General features: G+C 38.1%; 1 protein-coding gene across 1 annotated transcript in view; it reads right to left on the reverse strand.

The window, feature by feature from the left end:
• The window catches only part of ADAMTS3 (ADAM metallopeptidase with thrombospondin type 1 motif 3), a 279,556-nt gene that overhangs the window by 117,269 nt on the left and 137,040 nt on the right, over nt 1-25,247 (reverse strand). Inside the window, exon 4 of the mRNA XM_055434158.2 lies at nt 21,230-21,386. Within this exon, the coding sequence (XP_055290133.2) occupies nt 21,230-21,386 (157 nt within the window). The remainder of the gene's footprint in view (nt 1-21,229; nt 21,387-25,247) is intronic.

Consider the following 25,247-nt stretch of genomic DNA (forward strand, 5'->3'; position numbering starts at 1 on the left):
TGGAGACAGTGAAAGAGACTGGTAATAGAATAAACCAGCTGGGAAAGAGAGGGTCAGATCTCCAAAGCCCTTGTGAGTCAGGACAAGAAGGGGCTGAGCAGGGATCAATGGGGATGAGTGGAGAGGCGGAGGAGTAATGAGAAGCCACTGAAATGTTTAAAGAAGGGGCCAAGTGTCTGTGACTACAGTTTGGATAGAGAACTATAGTTGTACCAACTGAAATTGTCAATATTCCACTGTCCTGGACCCATACAGATGGCAATTCCCTCTGGTTAAATCTCATCAAAATCTTCCTAAGAGGAAGCAAGACTAGAGGCCAGGTGACAGTTAAACAGTGCAGGTAAAAAAGATGAGGAAAAACCACACTGAGAGGCTATGGTTACTGAAGCTAAGAAGCTGGGATGAAAACATGTCAAGGTTATTATGGATGGGATCTTTGTGCAAGAATAATAATTAACTAAATGATCTAAAATCTCGATTTAAGAATTTGAAGGAATCTTAGGAAACATGACAACCAACTCTAACCATCCAACCCCACCTTATTTTTTTTTTTTAGGTAATTAATTTATTTTTTATTGGAGGCAAATTATTTTACAATATTATATTGGTTGGTTTTGCCATACATTGATATGAATTTGCCCCGGGTTTACATAAGTTCCCCCTCCTGAACTGCCCTCCCACCTCCCTCCTCCCTTTATCCTCCCTCTGGGTCATCCCCGCATGCCAGCACCCACCTTATTTTTATAATTAGAAAAATGATGTATTTTCACTCAAAAAATGTATTATGAGTATACTCCAGGTGCCAAGACCTATGCTGACCACAATGAGTATAAAGATGCTTCAAGGAGCTTAAGACCTAGCATGTCTATCTGGAGGGTGGCTATAAGCAGAACAGAAAAGCAAGCTCCTTAAATCTCACTGCCAGAGGCAAATGAGGACCAGAACTCATATTTTCCCTGACTCCTAGAGACAAAGATACTTTCCACCATACTTGATTGCTCAGGACTCCTAGGCTTCACCTGATATGGGCAGCTAGAGGTAGGTCTCAGCCTCACCATGCTATCCAGGAGCCAGAGAGGCAGCACAGATAGGACAGAGTTAAATAACAAGCATTTCTAATTGACCCCAGTCCTGTTCCCTCCCTTAACTCTCCTTACTGTGGTGGATTCTGTGATCCATGAGCTCAGGGCTTTTATGTCACTAAATCTGTTTAGCCAAGTATTGCTTGATCTATCACTACCCTACTCCGCCAATTTCTTCTTGGCCTCCTGCACATCAAAAAAAATTCCGCCTCTGTAATCCAAAATAGTGGGAAAATTGTATGATTATACCATAACATTGTAACTGAAAATTCACTTTATCTGAATATCCAAGTTACCCTTATAATTTTGTCTCTGCGTGCCCTGAAATCAAACACTGGGATAAGGTGATAGCTAAGTTTAAGACAGTCACCAATTTTCTCTAAGAATAGCTCTAGAGTGGGGAAAGTGAGAAAGAGGGGTCAAAGAATTTAAATTCTTTCATTGACTTATTTGCATAAACCCAATTTATTTCTTTTTCCACTTTTTTTTAACCCTACGATATTTCAAAGATAAATGGAAGCAGCTAACTTTATGTCTAACAAACTAGAAAGGAAATTTCAAAGCATTCTGTCTTCAAAAAAATTATGCCTAAAATGCATTCTACTACTATCCTATATATATTTTGCAACAGAAGTATTAGTTATAATGTCTTATCCTTCTTCCTGAGCTTCCCCGGTGGGGTTCAGCTGGTAAAGAATTTGCCTACAATGCAAGAGACCTGGGTTCGATCCCAGGGTTGGCAAGATAACCTGGAGGAGGGCATGGCAACCCACTCCAGTATTCCTGCCCGTTGAATCCCATTGACAGAGGAGCCTGGGGGGCTACAGTGCATGGGGTCAAAAAGAGTCAGACATGACTGAGCAACTAACATTTATTCTTCTTCCTAATGACCTGGAGTTTTTAGATTAATTTTTAGATAGGAATTGGAGCCGTTTACAAGATACAATGTTCGTAAGTCGAGTAGCAGAATAAACAGAACATGAAATAAAATGGTCACTACTCTCAGGTGAATAAATTTTCCTCTTTGTTATTTCAATTTTCTTCAAATACACAAGCAATACATGAATGCATGATTCCATTTTTTAAAAATTGAGCAGCTTTGCTGCTGTAACTGAGGACCTGTTTCATCCCCAGGAACTGTACCTGCTCAGATATTCAGGGCTCAGGGTCAATTGATTCTTAATTTGAAGATAATTCTGTTCTTCCAGAACATGAGGAATTATTAGGGACTGAACTGTCCCCCTCAAATTCTTGTGTTGAAGTCCTAACTCCTACTTCTTCAGAATGTGACTAATTTAGAGAATCCTTAAGGAGATTAAGTAAAAGTGAGATCGCTAGCATGAGACCTGATCTAGTATGATCAACATCCTTGTAAGAAGAGTATATGTGGACAGACACACAGGCAAAGAAGACCGTGTGAAGACAGCCAACCACAAGCCAAGGAGGGACATCTTGGAAGAAACCAGCCCTACTGACACCTTGACCTCAGACTCTAGACTCTGGAACTATGAGAAGATAAACTTCTGTTTAAGCCTCCTCATCTTGGGTGCTTAGTTGTGGCAGCCCAAATGAATTAACAGAGGAGCAAACCAGAATCTACAGGAGGACATGTCTCATTTGAAAAAGTCTACTTCATATTACATTGGAAAATAACGGCAGAAAAACCTCTAAAGCCTGGCCAAATCCATGAGGCAGGTAGCACTGTGTTAGTGAATGCTGTAGGACAGATGGTCTGCTATTTACACCGATTTAAGATTTTTTCATGGAAAAGGAAATGGCAACTCACTCCAGTATTCTTGCCTGGAGAATCCTAGGGACAGGAGCCTGGTGGGCTGCTGTCTATGGGGTCACACAAAGTTGGACACGAGATGGTGTAAAAGCAGTCCTCATTCAGTAGAAACCATACTTTGAATTTTGCTTTTTCTCTATAGGCTAGCAGTAGACAGTATAGTCCTCTCTGGTGAGGCTGGCTTCCAATCAGCCATGTTATCACAAAAGCAAACAACTGATACACTTACAACTACTCTGAACCAGATAACCAACCTGTTTTTCACTTTCAGTACAGTCTTCAACACATTATATGAGATATTCAGCACTTTATGATAAAAGAGGCTTTGTATTGGATGATTCAACTGTAGACATTGGAGGAACTGATGCTAAAGCTGAAACTCCAATACTTTGGCCACCTCATGAGACGAGCTGACTCACTGGAAAAAGACTCTGATGCTGGGAAAGGTTGGGGGCGGGAGGAGAAGGGGACGACGGAGAATGAGATGGCTGGATGGCATCACCGACTCTGTGGACATGAGTTTGAGTGTACTCCGGGAGTTGGTGATGGACAGGGAGGCCTGGCGTGCTGTGATTCATGGGGTCGCGGAGAGTCGGACACGACTGAGCGACTGAACTGAACTGAACTGAACTGAAGTGTTCTGAGCACATTTAAGGTGGGTGACGCTAAGGTGTGGTGTTCCATAGGTTAGGTGTATTAAATGCATTTTTACTTGTGAGATTTTCAATTTACAGTGGATTTATTGGGATGTGAGCCCATCATAGGATAGGGAAAATCTGTGCTAATGTGTAATATTTATTGAGCACTCACAGTTGGCTGGATCCAAGGAGAAGGGTCTTGTCTACATGAACTGTTTGAGTCTTCGTCACATTCCTGTGAGGTGGGGACTATTATTATCTGCATCTTATAAGTGAGGAAACTGAGACAAAGAGGTTCAGTGACATCTGTGTGATTCAGAGCCAGTCTTCCTCCAGGTTTGTCCACGTTTTTGCTTTGCCAGCCCTGGGAGGTCAAGGTCGGCGAAGGGGTGGTTATCTGATCTTTGATGGCTATTGGTTAAAAGATATTGGAACTTGCTATCTTACATCATGTTTTTGGTCCCACCTCCAGAGTGAAGCTATCAAATGTGATGAGTGTGGTGAAGATGTTGCTAGTTTGCTAGTTAATAATAATCATCGCTCATACTACAGAGCACTTACTGTGAGCCCTGATCTGAGCTTTGAAACTGTCTATGTGACTCTCACAGCATCCTAAGAGGTTTTACCAGCATCTCCCTGTAGCCCACCACCAAGTGATGGGTTCTGGCACTTGCACCCCTCACCACCAGCTGCCTGCCTCCCGCATAAGCCCAGCACTTGTCCAGTATCTGCATCTGTCATGGGGAAAGGAAAAGGGTGGCTGATGTTCAAATTTTAAAATAGAAGAAACTTTGTTCTTTTTCGCCTTATTACAAAAACATTTTATACCTACATTCTCCTCTAGGAGTTTTATAGAATCTGGTCTTTGATTTAGCTCGCTAATCCATTTTGAGTTTATTTTGGTGTATGGTGTTAGGAAGTGTTCTAGTTTCATTCTTTTACAAGTGGCTGACCAGTTTTCCCAGCACCACTTCCAGGGCATGGAAGCAACCTAGATGTCCATCTGCAGACAAATGGATAAGAAAGCTTTGGTACATATACACAATGGAGTATTACTCAGCCATTAAAAAGAATGCATTTGAATCAGTTCTAATGAGGTGGATGAAACTAGAGCCTATTATACAGAGTGAAGTAAGCCAGAAAGAAAAACACCAATACAGTATACTAACGCATATATATGGAATTTAGAAAGATGCAAATGATAACCCTGCATACGAGACAGCAAAAGAGACACAGATGTATAGAACAGTCTTTGGGACTCTGTGGGAGAGGGTGAGGGTGGGATGATTTGGGAGAATGGCATTGAAACATGTATATTATCATATGTGAAACGAATCGCCAATTCAGGGTCGATGCGTGTTACAGGATGCTCGGGGCTGGTGTGCGGGGATGACCCAGAGGGAGGATAAGGGGAAGAGGTAGGTGGGAGGGGGGTTTAGGAAGGGGAACTCATGTACACCCGGGGCTGATTCATGTCAATGTATGGCAAAACCAATCAATATAATATTGTAAAATAATTAGCCTCCAATAAAAAAAAAACATTTTATGATAATTGTAAAAAAAAATGTTGAAACCAGAGCAAAAATAAATAAATCATCCACAGTTCCACCCCTAAAACAAATTTAACAGTAAAAAGTTATGCAAGTCTTCTCTCATCATCCCATCTTCCAATTACTGTCCCATTCCCAAAAGAAATATTGTTTGTGTTATTGCTGTCACCAGTTTTGTCATGAAAAGTCAAGAGTTAAATCTTGCTACCCTCAAATACAGCATTTTGACATATCATGACAAGATACACAATCAATGATTTCCATATACATAATATATAAATAAACTCAGAACCAGGGAAATGTGACAAAGATGTAAAGATCATTTATCTCTCAAAACAATAAAATAGCATGTATTTATTTTAAGAAATATGTAACAGCTGCTGGATTAATGAAATTGTAATTCAGGGTAAGAAACAGAGTTAAAAATTAAGATCAACTCATCAGCTTTGACACATGACTAGTTAAAAGTATCAAGGACAGCATGTGAAAGTGAAAGTGAAACTGAAGTCAGTAATCCGTGAAATAATTTTTGGAAATTTTTTTTTTATTAAAGAAATGAAGTTGAAATCAAGCTATTTTCATGCAAAGAACGGTACTAAATTAAAAGCAAACAGTCTAAACAGTCCATATCTGGATGTAAATACTAGCTCACCCTCTTTTTTTTTTTGCACTGATTTTCCCACAGGAAGGAACAGATTAGAGGGTGGATTACTTCAAGCACTATAAAGGTCTCTAGACTGACCCCACTCTTCGAGGGAACTCTTTCAGAGGAATAATACTAAAAAGAACAGTGAAAGCCCAAGAAAACCCACAACTGAGCCCTTCAGAAGGCCCTCATTCACCAGTCCCCATTGACTGCCCTGGCCTCTCTGAGGGAATTCAAAATAATTCACTGCCCACCATAATACTGAATTCACAACAGAGAGGAAAAAAGGTGATGGAGCTACTTTGCATCTGTTTAATTTTTTTACAGAAATGTTAAGGGGGTTAATCTTCTACAAGCCCAGTCATGTGCTTTCACAAAGAGCCAAGAAAGGAGTCGCAAAGCCTGCCATGATTCAAAGGGAGGCTCTTTGTGTCTTCTTTTCTGCCCCACGTCTGACAAAGAGGCTGCCTGAGTTCTTCGGCTTCGGGCTCTTGCCTGAATTCTGAAGTCAGTGAAGCAACAATGATGTCATTGCTTCTGAAGACCACTGTTGGTTGAGATAATGAAGATCTCTTCATCCAAAGCAATATCATTTTCACGGCACACATTTCCTGTATTTCTTCAAATACAAATGTATCCTATGTGTTGGAAGGGGTGCCATATCTTTTTTTATCTTTTGCATTATTGAAAAGGGAGCATACTGCAATGTTTCCCTCCCACTGAAACATATCATTTTTATGTTTAGCCAGAAGGTACTACTGGACTAGAGTACTTTTAAAAGGGCAAAAGAGATTACAATTTTTTACTGAGGGATAGGTATATTCTTCAATTAATATTCTTATACTAAAGTCCAAAGTGTTAGGCAACATAGTCATTTTATAAGGAAGATCCACTTCTCACCCTTTTAGTTCTCAATATATGTATATAAATAGCTTGGAAGAGCATTATCGAGTTACTCAAAGAGAATTAAAACAGTTTGAGAACAGTTTCCACACCGCCAGTTTTAAAATAATGGACCCTATCGAAAATCCTTTGCAAGGTATGAAACCTCTCTGGGAGAGAAGGGACAACACAAATATGTGCATATATAGAAAATTAAATTCAAGAAGCTTTTAGACCTATTGATGCCCTCTCAGATTAAGAAAGTCATCTTTACAGAGTACAATTTCTTTAGAAAAAATTCTGTTCAGATCTTTCTGGAAGTATCTGGAGAACAATGACTTTTTGAAGAGACTGAACATTTACTCAAAGTATTTTCTACTTTCCCCCTCTGATATGTGTTAATGGTAGGCTCTATTTCAATCACATACAATACCAGTTATGAAAAAGTTGACCTCCCTTAAATTATCATACATAAGAAACTTGAAGCTTTTAATCTTTAAAATTAAAATAAAATTTTAATCTTTCTTCTCAAGAGTTTGTTGGATGAGATTAGATGAAAATAAGAGGTAATATATGAATTAAAACAGCCAAACCATGTGTGCTAGAAGTTGAAGTTAATTATCTCATTTCATTGAGCCTCATATATGAGATAAATATTATCTACCTTTCAGATTCTACAAAACTGAAGACAGACATTTATTCTCTTCTCAAAAAGATGGTCTAGTGGTTACCAGCTAAAGCCTGGATATAAAGACACATTCCAACATCTTAAAAGAAAGAGATATGTGGTCTACCACATCTAAGGACAAACAAGAAAGTAGAGTGGGGGGAAATGTATGTTTATGGAATTCAGAATTCAGTAAAGTTCAAAGTAAACAGTGTATAGTGGGAAATGGGTGTCACTAATGAACAGTAAGAGAGAAAAAATAGGTAGATTCTAGGTGCTGCCTAAGGACAATGCTAAAATGGTTATATTCTATCCAATAAGGAACGGGGAAAGAAAATTACCTAAAAATTACAAGTTTTAGTACATAGTGATATTAGAAGTATTTAAGTTCACAAAGGTTACTAAATTTTCCATAAAAAGCAGCAATCTCCAAAGCAAGATACCAGTGTACTTACATTACAGAGATATATAAAAATATGTACTGGAATATGAAGAAAAAATAGAACTTCTATCAAAGTTATCTCTGTTATATTCTTTTTAATTTCTATCTCTGAGAACATCATATATGTTACACATATTCTGTAATATATAAATTATAGTAATACATTTGTGTCTATGCAAACACACACACAAACACGGTGTAGGTACATGATCCACAAAGTTTGGTAACATCTCAAAATGGACTAGAGTGATCTGGGTTTAGAACTGGAGAACAGTCAAGCTGCAGTAATCAAAACAGAAAACTATTAGGTTCTGAACAAAAGTAGAAAATTGGAGACTGAAGGGGCTATCTTGAGAGCTTTCTGGGTAGATAACTTGAGGGTCTTGCTTGCCAACTAGATAAAGGATATGGAAATCAGAAGGATTAACTGGGTGGATACCAGTACCATTCACTAAGACTAAAATCTAATATGAGAATCAAGGAGCAGTTTAGGAACTGGTTGATGGTTAAAGACAAGTTCAATGTTGGCCATACTGAGTTAAAGATCTTTGTGGGAAATCTAAGTGCAGGTGGCTAAAAAGTTGTTGAATATACAGTCTTGGAGTTCAAAAGGAACGTAGATGATATACATGACCATGAAATTCTCCCAAAGATCACCAATGATACAAGACATGAGAAAGAAGAGGGAGACTTGCGTGAAAAGGATGGAAAGAGGAAAAATTATAAAGGACGGAGCCTAAGAAAGAAATCCAAGTAAGACACTATTCATGAAACCCAAGGGGGAGTCTAAGGCCACAGGGAGGTAGGGGGAGTAAAAATCAAAATGGAGCAGCATAGTTTATCAATAAAAATTTGTGTTATTTATTTTGAAAATAAATGAAATAACAGGAGCTGAAAAACAGATCTCAATAAATTAAGAAAATAATTCATATTATAAGATGGTATATGGCAAAGGGTAGAAATGAACTTTTAAGAACTATGAAATTTCAGGGAAAAAAAATAGCACTTTCATTAAAAAATGACCCTCAAGCTGGATAATAAACACTAAATACAGGTGACAAGAATATATTCCAAAAAAGAGTAATAACAAACAAGGAACACAATAAGGAAGCTTATTTAACTACATTAGATATTTCTTCCAAAGTTACATCTAGCCAGGCACAAAAATTTCTTTTTACTTCTGATAAAGATGAACATGTAACATTACTTTTGAAGCACACTGAGCTGGGATGTGTTGTTGTTCAGTCACTAAGTCATGTCTAACTATTTGTGACCCCATGGATTGAGCACGCCTGGTCTCCCTGTCTTTCATGGTCTCCCAGAGTTTGCTCAAATTCATGTCCATTGAGTTGGTGATGCTATCTATCTCATCCTCTGCTATCCCCTTCTCCTTTTGCATTCAATCTTTCCCAGAATCAGGGTCTTTCCCAATGAATCAGACTGTTAATAATTATTCCACGATTAAAATTTTAAAATTATTTTTCTGTATAATAATTTAAAAACTAAGCAAGGCATGTAACAGAGAACCCTTATCTCTGCCCCATCCCTGAACACTCTGCTCAGAGACTGAGTAGGGGTCAGGGATAGTGTAAGACATTCTGTTGGGGATGTTACTTAAAATTTTTTAATGTTAAATATAGGTCACAAAGCCACTTACTGGGAGGCCTTTGGGCTAAAACTATACTAAAGAAAAAACATGTTTGCCAGTCAATAACAGCTAGGACACTGAATCAATCTGATTGAATTAGTTATTATATAAAAAACAAACCAAAAAAAAAATCCTTGAGGTAACATGATTTATATATGTGTGTTTTCTACTTTTAGTTATTAATAATAATGTCATCATCACATTTTCACTATTATGTCTCTACCTAAACTTTTATCTTGGTTCCTTAGGATTGTCTTCTTTTCTTCCCGGTCATCACTTCCAGGCATCCTTCACTATCAGCCTGAAGTCCCTCAAGCACTTCAGCCTTCAATGGTATCTCTAAAGTCACCGAACGTGTTTCCTCAGTTCAGTTCAGTCGCTCAGTCGTGTCCAACTCTTTGCAACCCCATGAATCACAGCACGCCAGGCCTCCCTGTCCATCACCAACTCCCATGTTTCCTAGATCAGTTATTAAAAAGCTAATTCTGTAACTGATTAGTTAATTGCATTTTAAAAAACATCAATCTTGGTATGTATCTTTATCAATCTTGGAATGTATCAATCTTGGAAGTATGGGTTTCCCTGGTGGCTCCTGCAATGCAGGAGACCCAGGTTCGATCCCTGGGTCGGGAAGATCCCTGGAGAAAGGAATGGCACCCACTCCAGTTTTCTTGCCTGGAGAATTCCATGGACAGAGAAGCCTGGCAGGGGGTCATGGGGTCACAAAGAATGGGACAGGACTGAGCAACTAACCTGAGAAGGCAATGGCACCCCATTATAGTACTCTTGCCTGGAACATCCCATGGACAGAGGAGCCTGGTGGGCTGCAGTCCATGGGGTCGCTAAGAGTGGGACACGACTGAGCGACTTCACTTTCACTTTTCACTTTCATACACTGGAGAAGGCAATGGCAACCCACTCCAGTGTTCTTGCCTGGAGAATCCCATGGACAGGGGAGCCTGGTGGGCTGCCATCTATGGGGTTGCACACATTCAGACACGACTGAAGCGACTTAGCAGCAGCAGCAGCAGCAGAGCAACTAACACTTACTTCCTTACTTAGAGAAGTATATTATACTTTATGGGAAAGCATATGTTAAGTACCCTATAATAAATAAAAATAATATATTTTGTATCAATAGTAGACTACATGTTTGCCTAAAACTCACCATTAACAATTATACATCGTGTCTGAATACTCTGTGAAGGCACAAGCTGTAGACACATATTCTATCTCTGATAAATATTTTAGTTTTCTAATGAACTAGCTGAAAAATGTAAGCTTTTCCCCCCTTCTCTGTGAGATAGCAAATAGTAAAGATTGTCTAAAAGATACATGTTAGTTCTCTTGTATCAAAAAAAAAAAAAGTCACTGCTTAGATTTTCAGATTTCTTTAGTGTTCTAAAGACCCAGTTTGAAGATCTAATTTTAAAACTGGCTCACCAGATCATATTCAAATGCTTGAGTCTGTTTTTACAGGATATCCTTGGCTAACTTTAAGAAATTTAACACAGTTGGACTGTATTCCTTTGGCTATGAAATACCTTTCACAGGAATGGCCATTAAGGTGGGGTTAAAGTATGTGTGCAAAGGGGTGGAACAGAGAATGTGTGCAATCCCATCTTAATGCAACATGTTCTTATATCAAAATATGTTTTCTAAAATAACCACTTATATTTTGTCTTTATTCATGGAAATATAAGGGTTTTTCTCAGTGGATTAAATGCTGAGCACTTAGAGTTTCCCCCTCCATTAGTTTTTCTGATGTCTATCACATTTAAGCTGTTCTTTTTAAGCTATAGTTCCTGGAGCTGGGGACCGAAGGTAAGGGACTGCCTTCACAACTGTTCTTATTAATTTTTCCTTTGTTATTGCCAAGAACTGAAGAAGACTAAAACAGATGACCTCCCTATTTGCACTGAAGGATGGTTGGACATGGTACCTCTGTCACTTTCAACACCATTATTCTATCTCTGGACCAAAAGGTAGAAAAATCTGCAAAAGTAAGTAACTGGGCTTCTGAGAATTATATTTATGCTACTGTTCTCTGATTTGCATAAAAGTAACTTCTTGTTTTAATCATATCAAAAAGAAAACATCAGGATTCTATTTTCAGATATTAGAAAAAGAAAATAACTATCAAGTAAGAGTAAGATTCCAAATTTATATATATAGACACTGGAAAACTGAAAAATCCAAGGTTCTCCTGGTGACTCAGGATGTCAAAACTGTATCTGTGATTCATTTTAGATTACAAATCATGAGGTAAGGTATGCTTGGGTTATAAAGATAATATTTATTTTTTCTGACATCAATTCCATTTTAATCCCTTTTTTTTTCTATTTTGTACTTGACATCTTATTATTCTTCATCCCAAATTACATGTATATAGTCAGAGGGGACAGGATTCTAACAAAAGCCCTTTCAACAACCTTTTGACATATATGGTTTTTGCAACTACAACAACGTGAATCCCAGAAATAGAGTAATCTGTGACATGGCAATTGATATTTAAAAAACATCATAATTCTTCTCTGCCTTCATGCATAGATAACTTGCTAATGACCCCCAAACTCTAGCTGGAAGACTGGGAAGGGAAAGGAAAGTCGCTGTTAGATACTAGGGTTGCTGCACCAAGAATATAAAGAGACTTGATATTCAACTTCTGCAGTTCAAGTAAGATTTTTCAAAATATAGAGATCTGTAGGTTAAGAAAGAATTAATTTTCTAAATCTTCATAGCTCTCATGTAACATATCAATGCTAGGCCTGGAGACCACAATGCAGAGGTTTTGTTTTGTTTTTATGTTTTTCTTCCATAAGAGAAAGTCCTGGTCATTGTTAGTCTTAATCATGAGACTAGAGTAGTGAGGAAAAAGCATTTAATTAGAGGAATAAAAAGGCAAGCTTGGCCCTTTTGATTCTGGACTGCTTATGGAAAAGACACAATGATTCTGATTTCTTCCCAGTTCCCTTCAAGGAAAAATCTCAAAAGAAGGGGCACAGCGCTAAAACACACAGATCACTGAGGACCTCCAAGGGCCAAAGCCACTGGAAGGAGAATACTTAACTTCCTAGCACATAGATCCAGTTGTAGCCAAGGAAGCCATGACACCCCTTGGTTCCTATGCTGTAAGAATGGCATCACCAACTCGATGGACATGAGTTTGAGCAAGCCCTGGGAGTTGGTGATGGACAGGGACACAACTGAGCGACTGAACTGAACTGACAAATAGCACAATCTGAGTTTCCTGGGGATCCTGTCATAAAGGACTGCTGAACCACCATGATGTGCTCCCACACAGAAGCTACAGGTAGATCACATGGGCTGGGGAAACATTAGTCCTAGCCAGAGCTGAGGGTGGTCTGCTGCATCCCTGAGAGCAGATGGAGTCCGGTTGAGAAAGCTCAGCACTGATGCCAGTAGGTCTCACAGTGGCCAGGCAGACGAGGAATATCAGTCCAGTGAGGCCCGCTCAGCCAGCCAAAGAAGCCCACATACCAGCTAAGATGTAAAACTTCTGTGCAAAATCAAAACGTGACACATTCCACATTTGGAATATCTGTTTTTCTTTTTCTTCTTTTCCCTCCAATATGTGCTACAAAGTCACCATTCTATTAATAAAAGGAAGGTCCAATCTCATAATTCCTACTACTCAAACTCTTGGCTTCCCAGTTCCTTAATTTCTATTCAGAATACAAAACTTGAATTTAATTCAGATTATTTGAGTTACTTTATCAAAGTTGTCATAAGGTCACAAGAGGAGAAATAGAGCAGAATGAGGTGCTACTAGATGCTATGAGTTGATCTCGAGTCTCATTATAACTGGGCCTTATAACTAGGAAAGATGAAAAGTCCAAAAAAAGTTGGGACTTTACTCAAGAATAAAAATCCAGGTGGTTAATATAATGATTTTGTCCAACATCAAAGCTTATAGATCTCAAATCTATAAAAATAATTCCTATGTATATCATGAAAGTTCATTAATAATTTGTAGAAGTCTGAAATAGCAGAATGTTAGAAAATATCTTCCATAAATTTAAGTGAAAGAGAACTAGGGAGTGACAGTGTTTTAAAAATGCCCAGGGGAACTCAAATGATAGCAACCCCTATAACAACTACAAATACTTCTCTGACTTTTCAAATGTTGGATCATCATAGATAAGAGAAAGGTGTTGAAGAGACAAAATCAATGTATCTAAACTGATTAAATTAATTGTACCCCTAATTGGAAGGTGGGTCTACTATACCTAGCATTGATCTCCTCGGGACTTCCTACTGGATTCAAAGGCCAACCCCAGCATCACAGAATGAGAAGGGGCAATGTTTATTTGCATCAGTTCAGTTCAGTTCAGTTCAGTCGCTCAGTCGTGTCCGACTCTCCGCGACCCCATGAATCACAGCACGCCAGGCCTCCCTGTCCATCACCAACTCCCGGAGTACACTCAAACTCATGTCCACAGAGTCGGTGATGCCATCCAGCCATCTCATTCTCCGTCGTCCCCTTCTCCTCCCGCCCCCAACCTTTCCCAGCATCAGAGTCTTTTCCAGTGAGTCAACTCGTCGCATGAGGTGGCCAAAGTATTGCAGTTTCAGCTTTAGCATCAGTCCCTCCAATGAACATCCAGGATTGATCTCCTTTAGAATGGACTGGTTGGATCTCCTTGCAGTATAAGGGACTCTCAAGAGTCTTCTCCAACACCACAGTTCAAAAGCATCGATTCTTCGGCGATCAGCCTTCTTCACAGTCCAACTCTCACAACCATACATGACCACGGGAAAAACCATTGCCTTGACTAGACGGACCTTGGTTGGCAAAGTAATGTCTCTGCTTTTTAATATACTATCAAGGTTTATTTGCATAAAATTCCTATATTGACTTTATCTGCATATGTCATCCAAAACTGGGAATGGAGATATTTAAAAGCTGTCCTAATATCTCAATTTCTTGTTACCTAAAGGCTGTTCAATGACATTTTACCAGTACAGAGCACAGGACACAAAAAAGAGTATGCTTTTATCACTCGTTTGTCTCACCAAAAGGGGTTTAAACATTGCTTTTCTCCCGAGTACGCGAGGTAAGACCTGATAAAACTGAAAATGTGAAAACAAAACTTGCCAACATGCTGAAGCAATGATTGAATTTAGAATGTAAAACGGTTTAGTCCCACACAGACTTTATTCTTAACATTCAAAAACCACACATAAATCTATAAATCACACTTAAGAGATATAAGCCTTGAGAACTGGCTTATACTCAGACAGCATCTAAAAAACACTTAAAGACTATCCTTTGGACAAGAATATACACAAAATCTTGGGATGCCTGGTATTATTAATCAGAGCTCTGAAATAATGAACAAATAGCACAGAACCAAAAGAATAAGTTAATGTGGAACAGCATATAAGTGGTTACAATAGTTGTGAAAGATGAGAAGAAAACCAAACAGACAAAAAAAAAACCAATTTGAATCAATGCCTCTTATCAAAAATTTTGATAGTAATCCAGCAACTTTCAATTCTCAACACCAGTTGTGCATTTCCATATCCAATACCTTATTAGAAAAAATACGGACTTATATTTTGTTCACTTTAAGCCTGGTCTATATAAACACTCCTTTCATTGTACCTATTCATGAAGAGATAGAACAGGCCCAGTAAGACATGTTAATAAGGGAAATAAAGTATTATCTTTCATGCTTCACATCTGAAAGCTCCTTTAATCTTCACTCTGCTTCCTGATTACTTTATATAATAATTCAATCTTCAATTGCCTCCTTTTGTCAATAATTATTATAAATACCTAGATTATGAAACAAAAAAACCAACGTAAAAAGGAATCCCATAAACATCATTAGTATTTCTATGTGAAGCCAATGGGAGTAGCTTTGATTATATTATAAACTAAACTATGCAGCTGTGAAAATTTTATCATTTAACATCTACCTAAAAGAGTATTTGCTATTGACAGAACTTAATGATTTAGTAATATCTTTCTTGCTTCATTCATAAGAAAACATCTGTGAAAATTAAATTCTCTTGTTTGATTTCTTTTTTTTTTTTGGTGGGCTTCAATGCCCACCAAAGTTTCTCCTTGATTAGGGCATAGGTCATGAGAACTTCCAAATACAAAGGATTACAGCACCTACTGATGTGTCTACAGATTAAGGAAGGACTCTGTGCCTAGGAAGTTCCTAGTGTCACTAAAATAAGGCATAGTCTTCCCATTATTCTAGTTCTTGTTTCATAGTTCCATTCCCTGGCAACCAGGAGCAACTCCCAAATCATTTCTGACTTGTACATGTTTCCCACCTGGGACAAAGACACTCCTTCACAGCACCATGACAACCATACCAGCAACACAAGCACTTGGGTTCATGCAGGAAAATGAAAATCCTGAAAGGAAGCTAAGAGATAAAGGCTTACTATTCCTTGTTTCCCACTGGTAGGAAGTAATTACAAAAATTACTTTAACACAAAGCTTCTGGTGAATGAATAGTTTGTAATTTGAGGGGAGAAGCCTAAGGGCCTAGAGATTAAGAAAAAAATTATGAGGAGCTGAATGATGTCATACAAGTACAATCTACCCCACCCCCCAGAAAAATAGACTACCTAAAACAAACTACTTATTGATGACAATGTAGACATTCTTAAGAGATGATCAGACATGTATTTTCTTTTTTATCTGGGTTTAGACTGATGACTAAACAGTGGCGGTAAATTTTATGACCCTTTAATAGTTTATTAGCCATGTTTTTACCAAGTAAAATTCAAATCAGTAATATATAAAACAATTTTGTCCAAACTAAAGATGCCAAAAACGGATGTAATTTCCATACTCCCAAAGCAGAAATCAGAAAAAGAAGTAAATTCAACTCTCCTCCATGATGAAGTAGACAAGTTTCTTTATCATAAGCATGCCAAGTTTATATTTGTCATTTAATGAAAAGGATGGTATTCTTTGCCAGAACCTGGGTGTGGTATGTGTTGTGAATACCTGCCAGTTCTGTACTGAAAGATATTATTTATATTGCCAAATATAAAACTGTTTTAGATCTTATTCTCAAAAGAATAATTCTAGAACAGAGCACATTATTTGTGACTTTATAAGTTCAATATATTTTCAAACAGATATTTATATTTTTCCACATTTCCAAAACAATATAACCTCTTCAAGGGTCAAGGAAAGAAAATCTGTGCAATATATGGGAATGGCTGAGGATTTGCTGATGTTGTTGTTGAATTGTACTATATAATCTATCATCTCAACAGGTTCAAAGCTGTGACTTTTAATGGAAACCTAGGTAAATATTTTTAAAGATAAGGAATCAAAATAGATGTTTGCTTTCAGTCAAGTGGAATAATTTAGGGCTCTTGACTATGGTAGAACCATATATATTTTTTTCTTTTTTTGTTTGTTTTTAAGGACATAATCTTCTTTCCTATAGTGGTAGGTAGCAAAGATCTTTCATGGGTTCCCAAAGCTGTGCAATGTTCAATTTCTGATTCTCACTGATACGGAGTTAGGAATGAGAGAGTAAAAGGCAAGCAGGGACATTCTAAGCAACCGTGAGCCAGTATCTGCTACCTGACTCCCAAGATCACTTCTACCTATCCCTACTGCAACAGGTATATAACAGTCATGCATTGACTTTGGGACATGATTTTGAAAATATACTATGAATTTTTTAGAGCACTTACTGTCCCAATGCATCTTCAAAGTTAATATATCCAAAATTATTCTCACTTGTCATTCTTCATCAAGTCTATTCCTACTTCTCATTTGAAATACCTGAATTCTGGAAACAGAATTCTCTATAGTCTTCCAGATTAGGATTCTGAGTCATCCATGATCACTCTTCCTCTCTCTCTACCCCAAAAACTACTCTATCAAATAACCCCATCTATTTTACTTCAATCTCAACCCAGTTTGACTCCTTCTCTCCAACTCACTACTCCTCACCTAGTTCACGTCATAATCGGTTTTAATTTAGAACACCTGCAACAAACTACAGACCTCAAATGAATGGCAGTTCTGAACTGCTAAACTGACAGAGCAAGAAATGTGGCCAGGAAACGTGTGATGACTAGCAAAATAACAGCAGAGTATTTATTTACAAGGGCCCCACTGATGAAGCTGTAAAGGGATAGAAGTGACTTGCTTATGATTAAAGCTCCTCCTGATGAGTGTTTATATTAACCTATTAGAGAAATTTATGAAGACTGTGGCCCTCAAATACATTGCTTTCTGAGGAAGGCTTATCTTATATATTTTATTCCTCTTCCTATAACTCATTGAAGAGAGACCTTGTATCTCCTAAAACAACATCCTATAGTGACCCCCCAAATTAATATTTTATATCATAATATAGTTTTCATTTATAAACCAATATACCTTTATAATTCTGGAACCTGTTTAATTTTACATTTCAGAATGATGGATTGAATTATAAAAATTTATTCTTAATTTTCCCTTGGAAAGTATTTAGTCCATGAAAAATCTTGGCTCTCAGTCCTGAAACCAAGAAATTAAAAGAATAATTTAAATATTATAGTATGGTATTTCAGGTTCTAAATTTGAATCTCTATTTACCCTAGAAGATATTTACACTTTTAAAATATATCATTATAATTTAAAACTCTCCAAAGGAGGTAAATTGATAGCACCAGCAACTCAGTTCAATCGGAAGTGCATAAATAAAATAAAAATTGTGAAATTCATACTAAGGTTTATCATGGAATATTCTAAGAGAACTGAATGGCTCTATTTTGGTTCCAGTTTTAAGGTAACTGAGAGTTAACAAAGGAACCCCTTTTGCTTTGACCCATGACTGTTGAAAACCTTTCCAAAATACATTACCCTAGGTTTGAAGAGGAACTCAAAAGCCTCTTGTTGAAAGTGAAAGAGGAGAGTGAAAAGGTTGGCTTGAAGCTCAACATTCAGAAAACAAAGATCATGGCATCTGGTCCCATCACTTCATGGGAAATAGATGGAAAAACAGTGGAAACAGTGTCAGACTTTATTTTTTTGGGCTCCAAAATCACTGCAGATGCTGATTGCAGCCATGAAATTAAAAGACGCTTACTCCTTGGAAGGAAAGTTATGACCAACCTTGATAATATATTGAAAAGCAGAGACATTACTTTGCCAACCAAGGTCCGTCTAGTCAAGGCTATGGTTTTTCCCGTGGTCATGTATGGATGTGAGAGTTGGACTGTGAAGAAAGCTGATTGCCGAAGAATTGATGCTTTTGAACTGTGGTGCTGGAGAAGACTCTTGAGAGTCCCTTGTACTGCAAGGAGACCCAACCAGTCCATTCTAAGGGAGATCAATCCTGGGTGTTCATTGGAAGGACTGATGCTAAAGCTGAAGCTGCAATACTTTGGCCACCTCATGCGACGAATTGACTCACTGGAAAAGACTCTGATGCTGGGAAAGGTTGGGGGCGGGAGGAGAAGGGGACGACCGAGAATGAGATGGCTGGATGGTATCACCGACTCTGTGGACATGAGTTTGAGTGAACTCAGGGAGTTGGTGATGGACAGGGAGGCCTGGCGTGCTGTGATTCATGGGGTCGTGGAGAGTCGGACATGACTGAGCAACTGAACTGAACTGAACTGAATCCTCTATTCACAATTGGAAAACTTCTTAAAAATTCCTCAAATAATCTGAGTATACTGATACTGATGCTACTGGAATTTATATTTTTAATGGTTTCCTAAAATAATGTCCCAAATTAATTATATCCAATTCTTATAAATGTATATACCTTGACTCCTAAATTATTTTGTCTAATTTAACATCTAAAAATGCAATAGGTATTAAATATAATATTTCTTACAATTTTATTATTTCAAGAAAAATATAATCTCTCTTCCCCTATAGATATCACACTATTGGAAAGCACCAAAGGCTGCTATTTATAGAAATAGATATCTTCAGAGACTGCAATGGAGGAACAGGGTGCAGTTTGGTGAAACTACAGTATGATAGATGAAGCAGAGGAGGACAGTCGTAGAGACTAATCTGGTTTCCAGTCCTCCAAGACCATTCTATAGTCTGTGGGGTTATGCTTTTCTAAAAGATGTTTGTTGCTTCAAAAAAGATATTACTTTTAACATACAACAATCAGGATTATAGAAAAAGCACTGTATCCTACTATCTATCCTTTGATATAACCATCTTTTGACTTAGATTAACATTTCTAAAGCATGAAGATATTTATAAATGAGAATTAATGGTAATGCATTCACAACACGTGAGAAAGCAATGTCTATTCAACTTTAATAAAACTCCTATTATGTAAAATTTTTGAACAAAGTAATTAATAATAATAACCACATCTAACACTGATTCAGGACCTATTATTGCTGAGGGTTACACGCAGCAATCTGTGTATATTATTTCTAATACTTATTACAACTGTGTGATATATATTTCTGATCTCTATTCACAGATAAAGAAACTGAGGCTCCAAAATGTTAACTACTAATCTAACAATTTATGTTGTAGAGGCTATTATTATTACTTATTATCATTATTATGTCTCTCTAACTGCAGAGTATATTTCCTTCCTATTATACCATCGTGACCCCCTGGGATAGACACACATTTCATAGCACTGCATCTGTTAATACAGACCTATTGTTTCAAATCAGAAATTTCTCAAAAAATGTTCAGGCCATGTTAATTTTAAATGCATTTTAAATGGTACTATTTCAATTAATACCACATATAAAAGGAAGATGGTGGCATCTGAACCTCAGACGAATAACTAGGCAACAACTCTCAGAAGACATCATTAATCTAGAAGACAGATGGCTGCTAAATTAAGAAGATTATCTGTATCCCTGACAGTTCCCTAGGGGAGATTTCCATTGCCTTTAATTTAGAAAGTTGGCCTTACAAAAGAAAATACAGTTGACCCTTGAACAACAGGGGTTTGAACTGCCTGTGTCCACTTCTAAGTGGATTTTTTTCTACAGTAAATACTACCGTATTGCATGATCCACTGATTCCTAGTTGGCTGAATCCAGAGTTAGTTGAATCTGAGGATGGGGAACCTCGGATACAGAGGACCCACATGTAAGGGATGAGGCTATAAATCATACGTGGATGTTCAAGGGCAAGGAGGATGGACACTCCAACCCCAATGCTGTTCAAGGGTCAATTGTATAGGCTTTTTGAGATTTAGTTAAAAAACAGATTCCTATTATTCCTTTATTTTCCATAAAGGGAATTTCAATACCAAACTTATAAAAACATCTTCTTAATACCAAGCTACTTTCCAGTCTCATTTAAAAAAAAAATAAACCGAAAACCTTGATAGGCAATAATTCACTTGACTTTAGTGGCCTAGCCTACCTTAAAATAAAATTTGACAGAATCATTCAACTAATTGTCACTTTTACATTGTAAAAAGTTTTGCCAAATAGGCAAAATCAAATAGCATTCTTATTTTCAAATGTTATCTATCATGCTGGACTTCAAACAAAATACAGTTCTTTGCTGTTTCAATATATCTCATTTTAAAAGTTTTAAAATAATATTAATAATGCATAATTTAGATTATCCTGAAAGACACACTTTGAAATTTTAACCCAAGCTAGAGAAGAGGTTATTTTAATGTGAAAATTTAAAGGAAATAAAAAATAACAAATTGGGAGAATGATGCCTTGAAATAAAATAATACCTGTAATATGTATTTCTCTTATGCATTTAAAAAATTGCAAGCCATATTTCATAATTTATAAATATAAACTTCTTTTGCTTCTTCCACATTATACAAAGGCACATGACTATCACATTCTCTCTATGATGCGAGAGTTGTTTCATCATATTTTAGAACCACAGTTAACTATTAAAGCTTGTCAAAGATGCCTACCTCTGTAGTGGAAGTCTTGGGACATGTCTATGGGAGCCCGTTCTACTGCTGATCTCTTGTAGACAACATGAATCCTTCCTTTTTCTTCCTCCATCTGCTTACCTCTTTCCAAGGGTTCAATGAAATACTCATCATTATCACTTTTTATCATTCCAGCCTAGAGAAAACATAAAATGTGTTATGTTAAAAGAAATATCTATCATTAGCTTTCAATTAGTTTTTTTAATGGTAAGAATACAATTTTTGAAAACTAATGAACTTTCTTTCCATTTTTGGTTATAAATTCAAACTGGTTAGTTACTGTTAGTTGTTCAGTTGTGTCCAACTCTTTGCAACTCCAAGGACTGTAGCCCACAAGGCTCCTCCATCCAGGGAATTTTCCAGGCAAGATTACTGGGGTGGGTTGCCATTCCCTTCTCCAGGGGGTCTTCCCAACTCAGGGATTGAACCCACGTCTCCTGCATTGCAGGAAGACTCTTTACCATCTGAGCCACCAGATTAAAATGGTTAAGCTACTATAAATATCAGTTATTCAAAGGTAGAAATTCATATATGCTTAGTCAGTCAGTTCAGTCGCTCAGTCGTGTCCGACTCTCCACGACCCCATGAATCACAGCACACCAGGCCTCCCTGTCCATCACCAACTCCCTGAGTTCACTCAAACTCATGTCCACAGAGTCGGTGATACCATCCAGCCATCTCATTCTCGGTTGTCCCCTTCTCCTCCCGTCCCCAACCTTTCCCAGCAACAGAGTCTTTTCCAGTGAGTCAACTCGTCACATGAGGTGGCCAAAGTATTGCAGTTTCAGCTTTAGCATCAGTCTTCCAATGAACACCCAGGATCGATCTCCCTTAGAATGGACTGGTTGAATCTTGTGGTACAAGGGACTCTCAAGAGTCTTCTCCAACACCACAGTTCAAAAGCATCAATTCTTCGGCAATCAGCTTTCTTCACAGTCCAACTCTCACATCCATACATGACCACGGGAAAAACCATAGCCTTGACTAGACGGACCTTTGTTGGTAGGAATAAAATATTCCTAGGTGTTGTTGATCCTATTTGTGATGCCAGTTGTCTTGCTGTTCACACTGTTTGCTGAACCCAGGGTAGGCAATGCAGGAAATCAGAGGCTGGATGAAGACTTAAGGAACAGTAGGAACTGCAGACATATTTATTTTCTCCTGGCTGGCATGGCAGCCATAACACAGCCTCTCTCCTGGCTGATGAAGCAGGCAGGAGAGAAGCAGCCATAGCAGCAGCCATAACATAACCATAATGTAGCCTTAACATAACCCCATATAACATAGCCATGGGTCACTCCAATGTAGCCCTGATGCAGCAGCAGCCAGGGATTTCACGGTGAAGTTCATAACAGCCATCCCACACAAAGTAGCCCATGGCCAAGTGAGTACCTCGTGAGGTGCATGAGTAGTGCTATGTGATCTGAGCCATTACATAACCCTGCAAAGTCACTGTTCATAGAACATGAGGCTAGATGGTGTGGAGAGTGTGGGGCGAGAGAGCCTGACTGGCCACATCGTGTTAATTTGTTCTTTCCCTACATAAGGTAAAATGGACTTTCCAGGTGGCGCTACTGGTAAAGAACCCACCTGCCAATGCAGGAGACATAAGAGATGTGGTTTGATCCATGGGTAGGGAAGATATCTGAAGGAAGGCATGGCAAACTACTCCAGTATTCTTGCCTGGAAAATCGCATGGACAGAGGAGCCTGTCAGGCTATAGTCCATAGGGTCACAAAGAGTCTGACACAACTGAAGCACATAAGGCAAAATCAGAGTTTTACATAGGGTAAGAATAAGAAAATCATACAATCTATATAATTTCATCGGTCTATAGATGAAGCATATTTATGTATTCTACTTAGCATTTGATCTCTAAAAAATCCTACAGGAACATAAATTCAAGAAAAATCTCTGATTTCCCATAGTAACCCATTGTGGGGCTGTTGTCCACTGCTGCTAAGTATTTTTGTAACCCATTTATATCTGCCCATCATATCACCATGGTATGAGAGGAATGAGTTCCATGGGGCACTCCATACATAAAGTTACTTCTGTCCTTAATTCAGTTTCATTGGAAACTATATTTCTAATATTTATTAATTTTAAGAACTAGCTCAAATTTTGCCCATATTAATCTAATTTCATGATTTTACATATTTATTTCCTTCTCCAGCTTCATCCTTTTGAATGAAAAGGTTATCTGATAGTTAGTTCCTTCCTTTCACCTCACTGGTGTTTTTCTGACTCTGTTTCATCTTTGGTTTACTTAGAAAACACCAGGACTATACTATTCACTACTACAGTTGAAGAGAAATGATCGTTTGTCTGAAATTTATTCTTCATTAAGTATCAAGTCCAGATTACATTCAGATAGCTACAGCTCATATTCCTATTGTAAAGGTCACACACTAATTGTTATTTTGTTGTTTTAGTTGCTAAGTCATGTCTGACTTTTTTGTCACCCATAGATTGTAGACTGCCAGGCTCCGCTGTCCACATGATTTCCCAGGCAAGAATACTGGCGTGGGTTACCATTTCCCTCTCCAGGGGATCTTCCCAACCCAGGGATCAAACCCACCGCTCCTGCATTGGCAGGCGGATTCTTTATGGCTCAGCCACGAGGCAAGTCCCACATACACTAATGTTGTTTGGTCACTCATTCGCTTCCCACCCTTTGCAATCCCATGGACTGAAAAACGCCAGGCTTTCCTGTCCTTCATCATCTCCCAGAGCATGCTCAAACTCATGTCCATTGAGTCAGTAATGCCTTTCAACAATCTCATCCTGTCATCCCCTTCTCCTCCTGCCTTCAATCTTTCCCAGCATCAGGGTCTTTTCTAATGAGTCCGCTCTTTGCATCAGGTGGCCAAAGCTTCAGCTTCAGCATCAGTCCTTTCAATGAATATTCAGGATTGAATTCTTTCAGGACTGATTGGTTTGATCTCTTTGCAGTTCAAGGGAGTCTCCAGAGTCTTCAACATCACAGTTCAAAAGCATCAATTAATACTTCAGTGCTCAGCTTTCTATATGGTCCAACTCTCACATCCATACATGACTACTGGAAAAACCATAGCTTTGATTAAATGGACCTTTGTTGGAAAAAATGTTTCTGCTTTTTAATATTCTGTCTAGGGTTGCCATAGCTTTTCTTCCAAGGGGCAAGTATCTTTTAATTTCATGGCAGCAGTCACGATCTGCAGAGACTTTGGAGCCCAACAAAATAAAGACTGTCACTGTTTCCATTGTTTCCCATCTATTTGTCATGAAGTGATGGGACCAGATGCCATGATCTTAGTTTTCTGAATGTTGAGCTTCAAGCCAGCTTTTACACTCTCCTCTTTCACTTTCATCAAGAGGCTCTTTAGTTCCTCTTCACTTTCTGACATAAAGGTGGTGTCATCTGCATATCTAAGATTATTGATAGTTCTCCTGGCAAACCTGATTCCAGTTTGTGCTTCACCCAGCTGGGCATTTCACATGATGAACTCTGCACATAAGTTAAATAAGCAGGGTGACAATATACAGCCTAGATGTACTCCTTTCCCAATTTTGAACCAGTCCATTGTTCCTTATCCGGTTCTAACTGTTGCTTCTTGACCTGTATATAGGTTTCTCAGGAGGCAGGTAAGGTGCTCTGGCATTCCCACCTCTTTAAGAATTTTCCAGTTTGTTGTGATCCACACAGTCAAAGGCTTTAGCATCATTGGTGAAGCTGAAGTAGATGTTTGTCTGGAATTCCCTTGCTTTTTCTATGATCCAACAGATGTTGGCAATTTGATCTCTGGTTCCTCTGCCTTTTCTAAATCCAGCTTGAACATTGGGAATTCTTCGTTCATGTACTGTTGAAACCTAGCTTGGAGAATTTTAAGCATTACTTTCCTAGCATGTAAGATGAGTGCAATTGTGTGGCAGTTTGAACATTCTTTGGCATTGCCTTTCTTTGGGATTGGAATGAAAACACCTTTTCCATTCCTGTGGCCACTGCTTAGTTTTC

Source organism: Moschus berezovskii, chromosome 5, assembly GCF_049115385.1.
Source record: "Moschus berezovskii isolate FMDL1 chromosome 5, NW_MosBer_1.0, whole genome shotgun sequence".
Taxonomy (NCBI): domain Eukaryota; kingdom Metazoa; phylum Chordata; class Mammalia; order Artiodactyla; family Moschidae; genus Moschus; species Moschus berezovskii.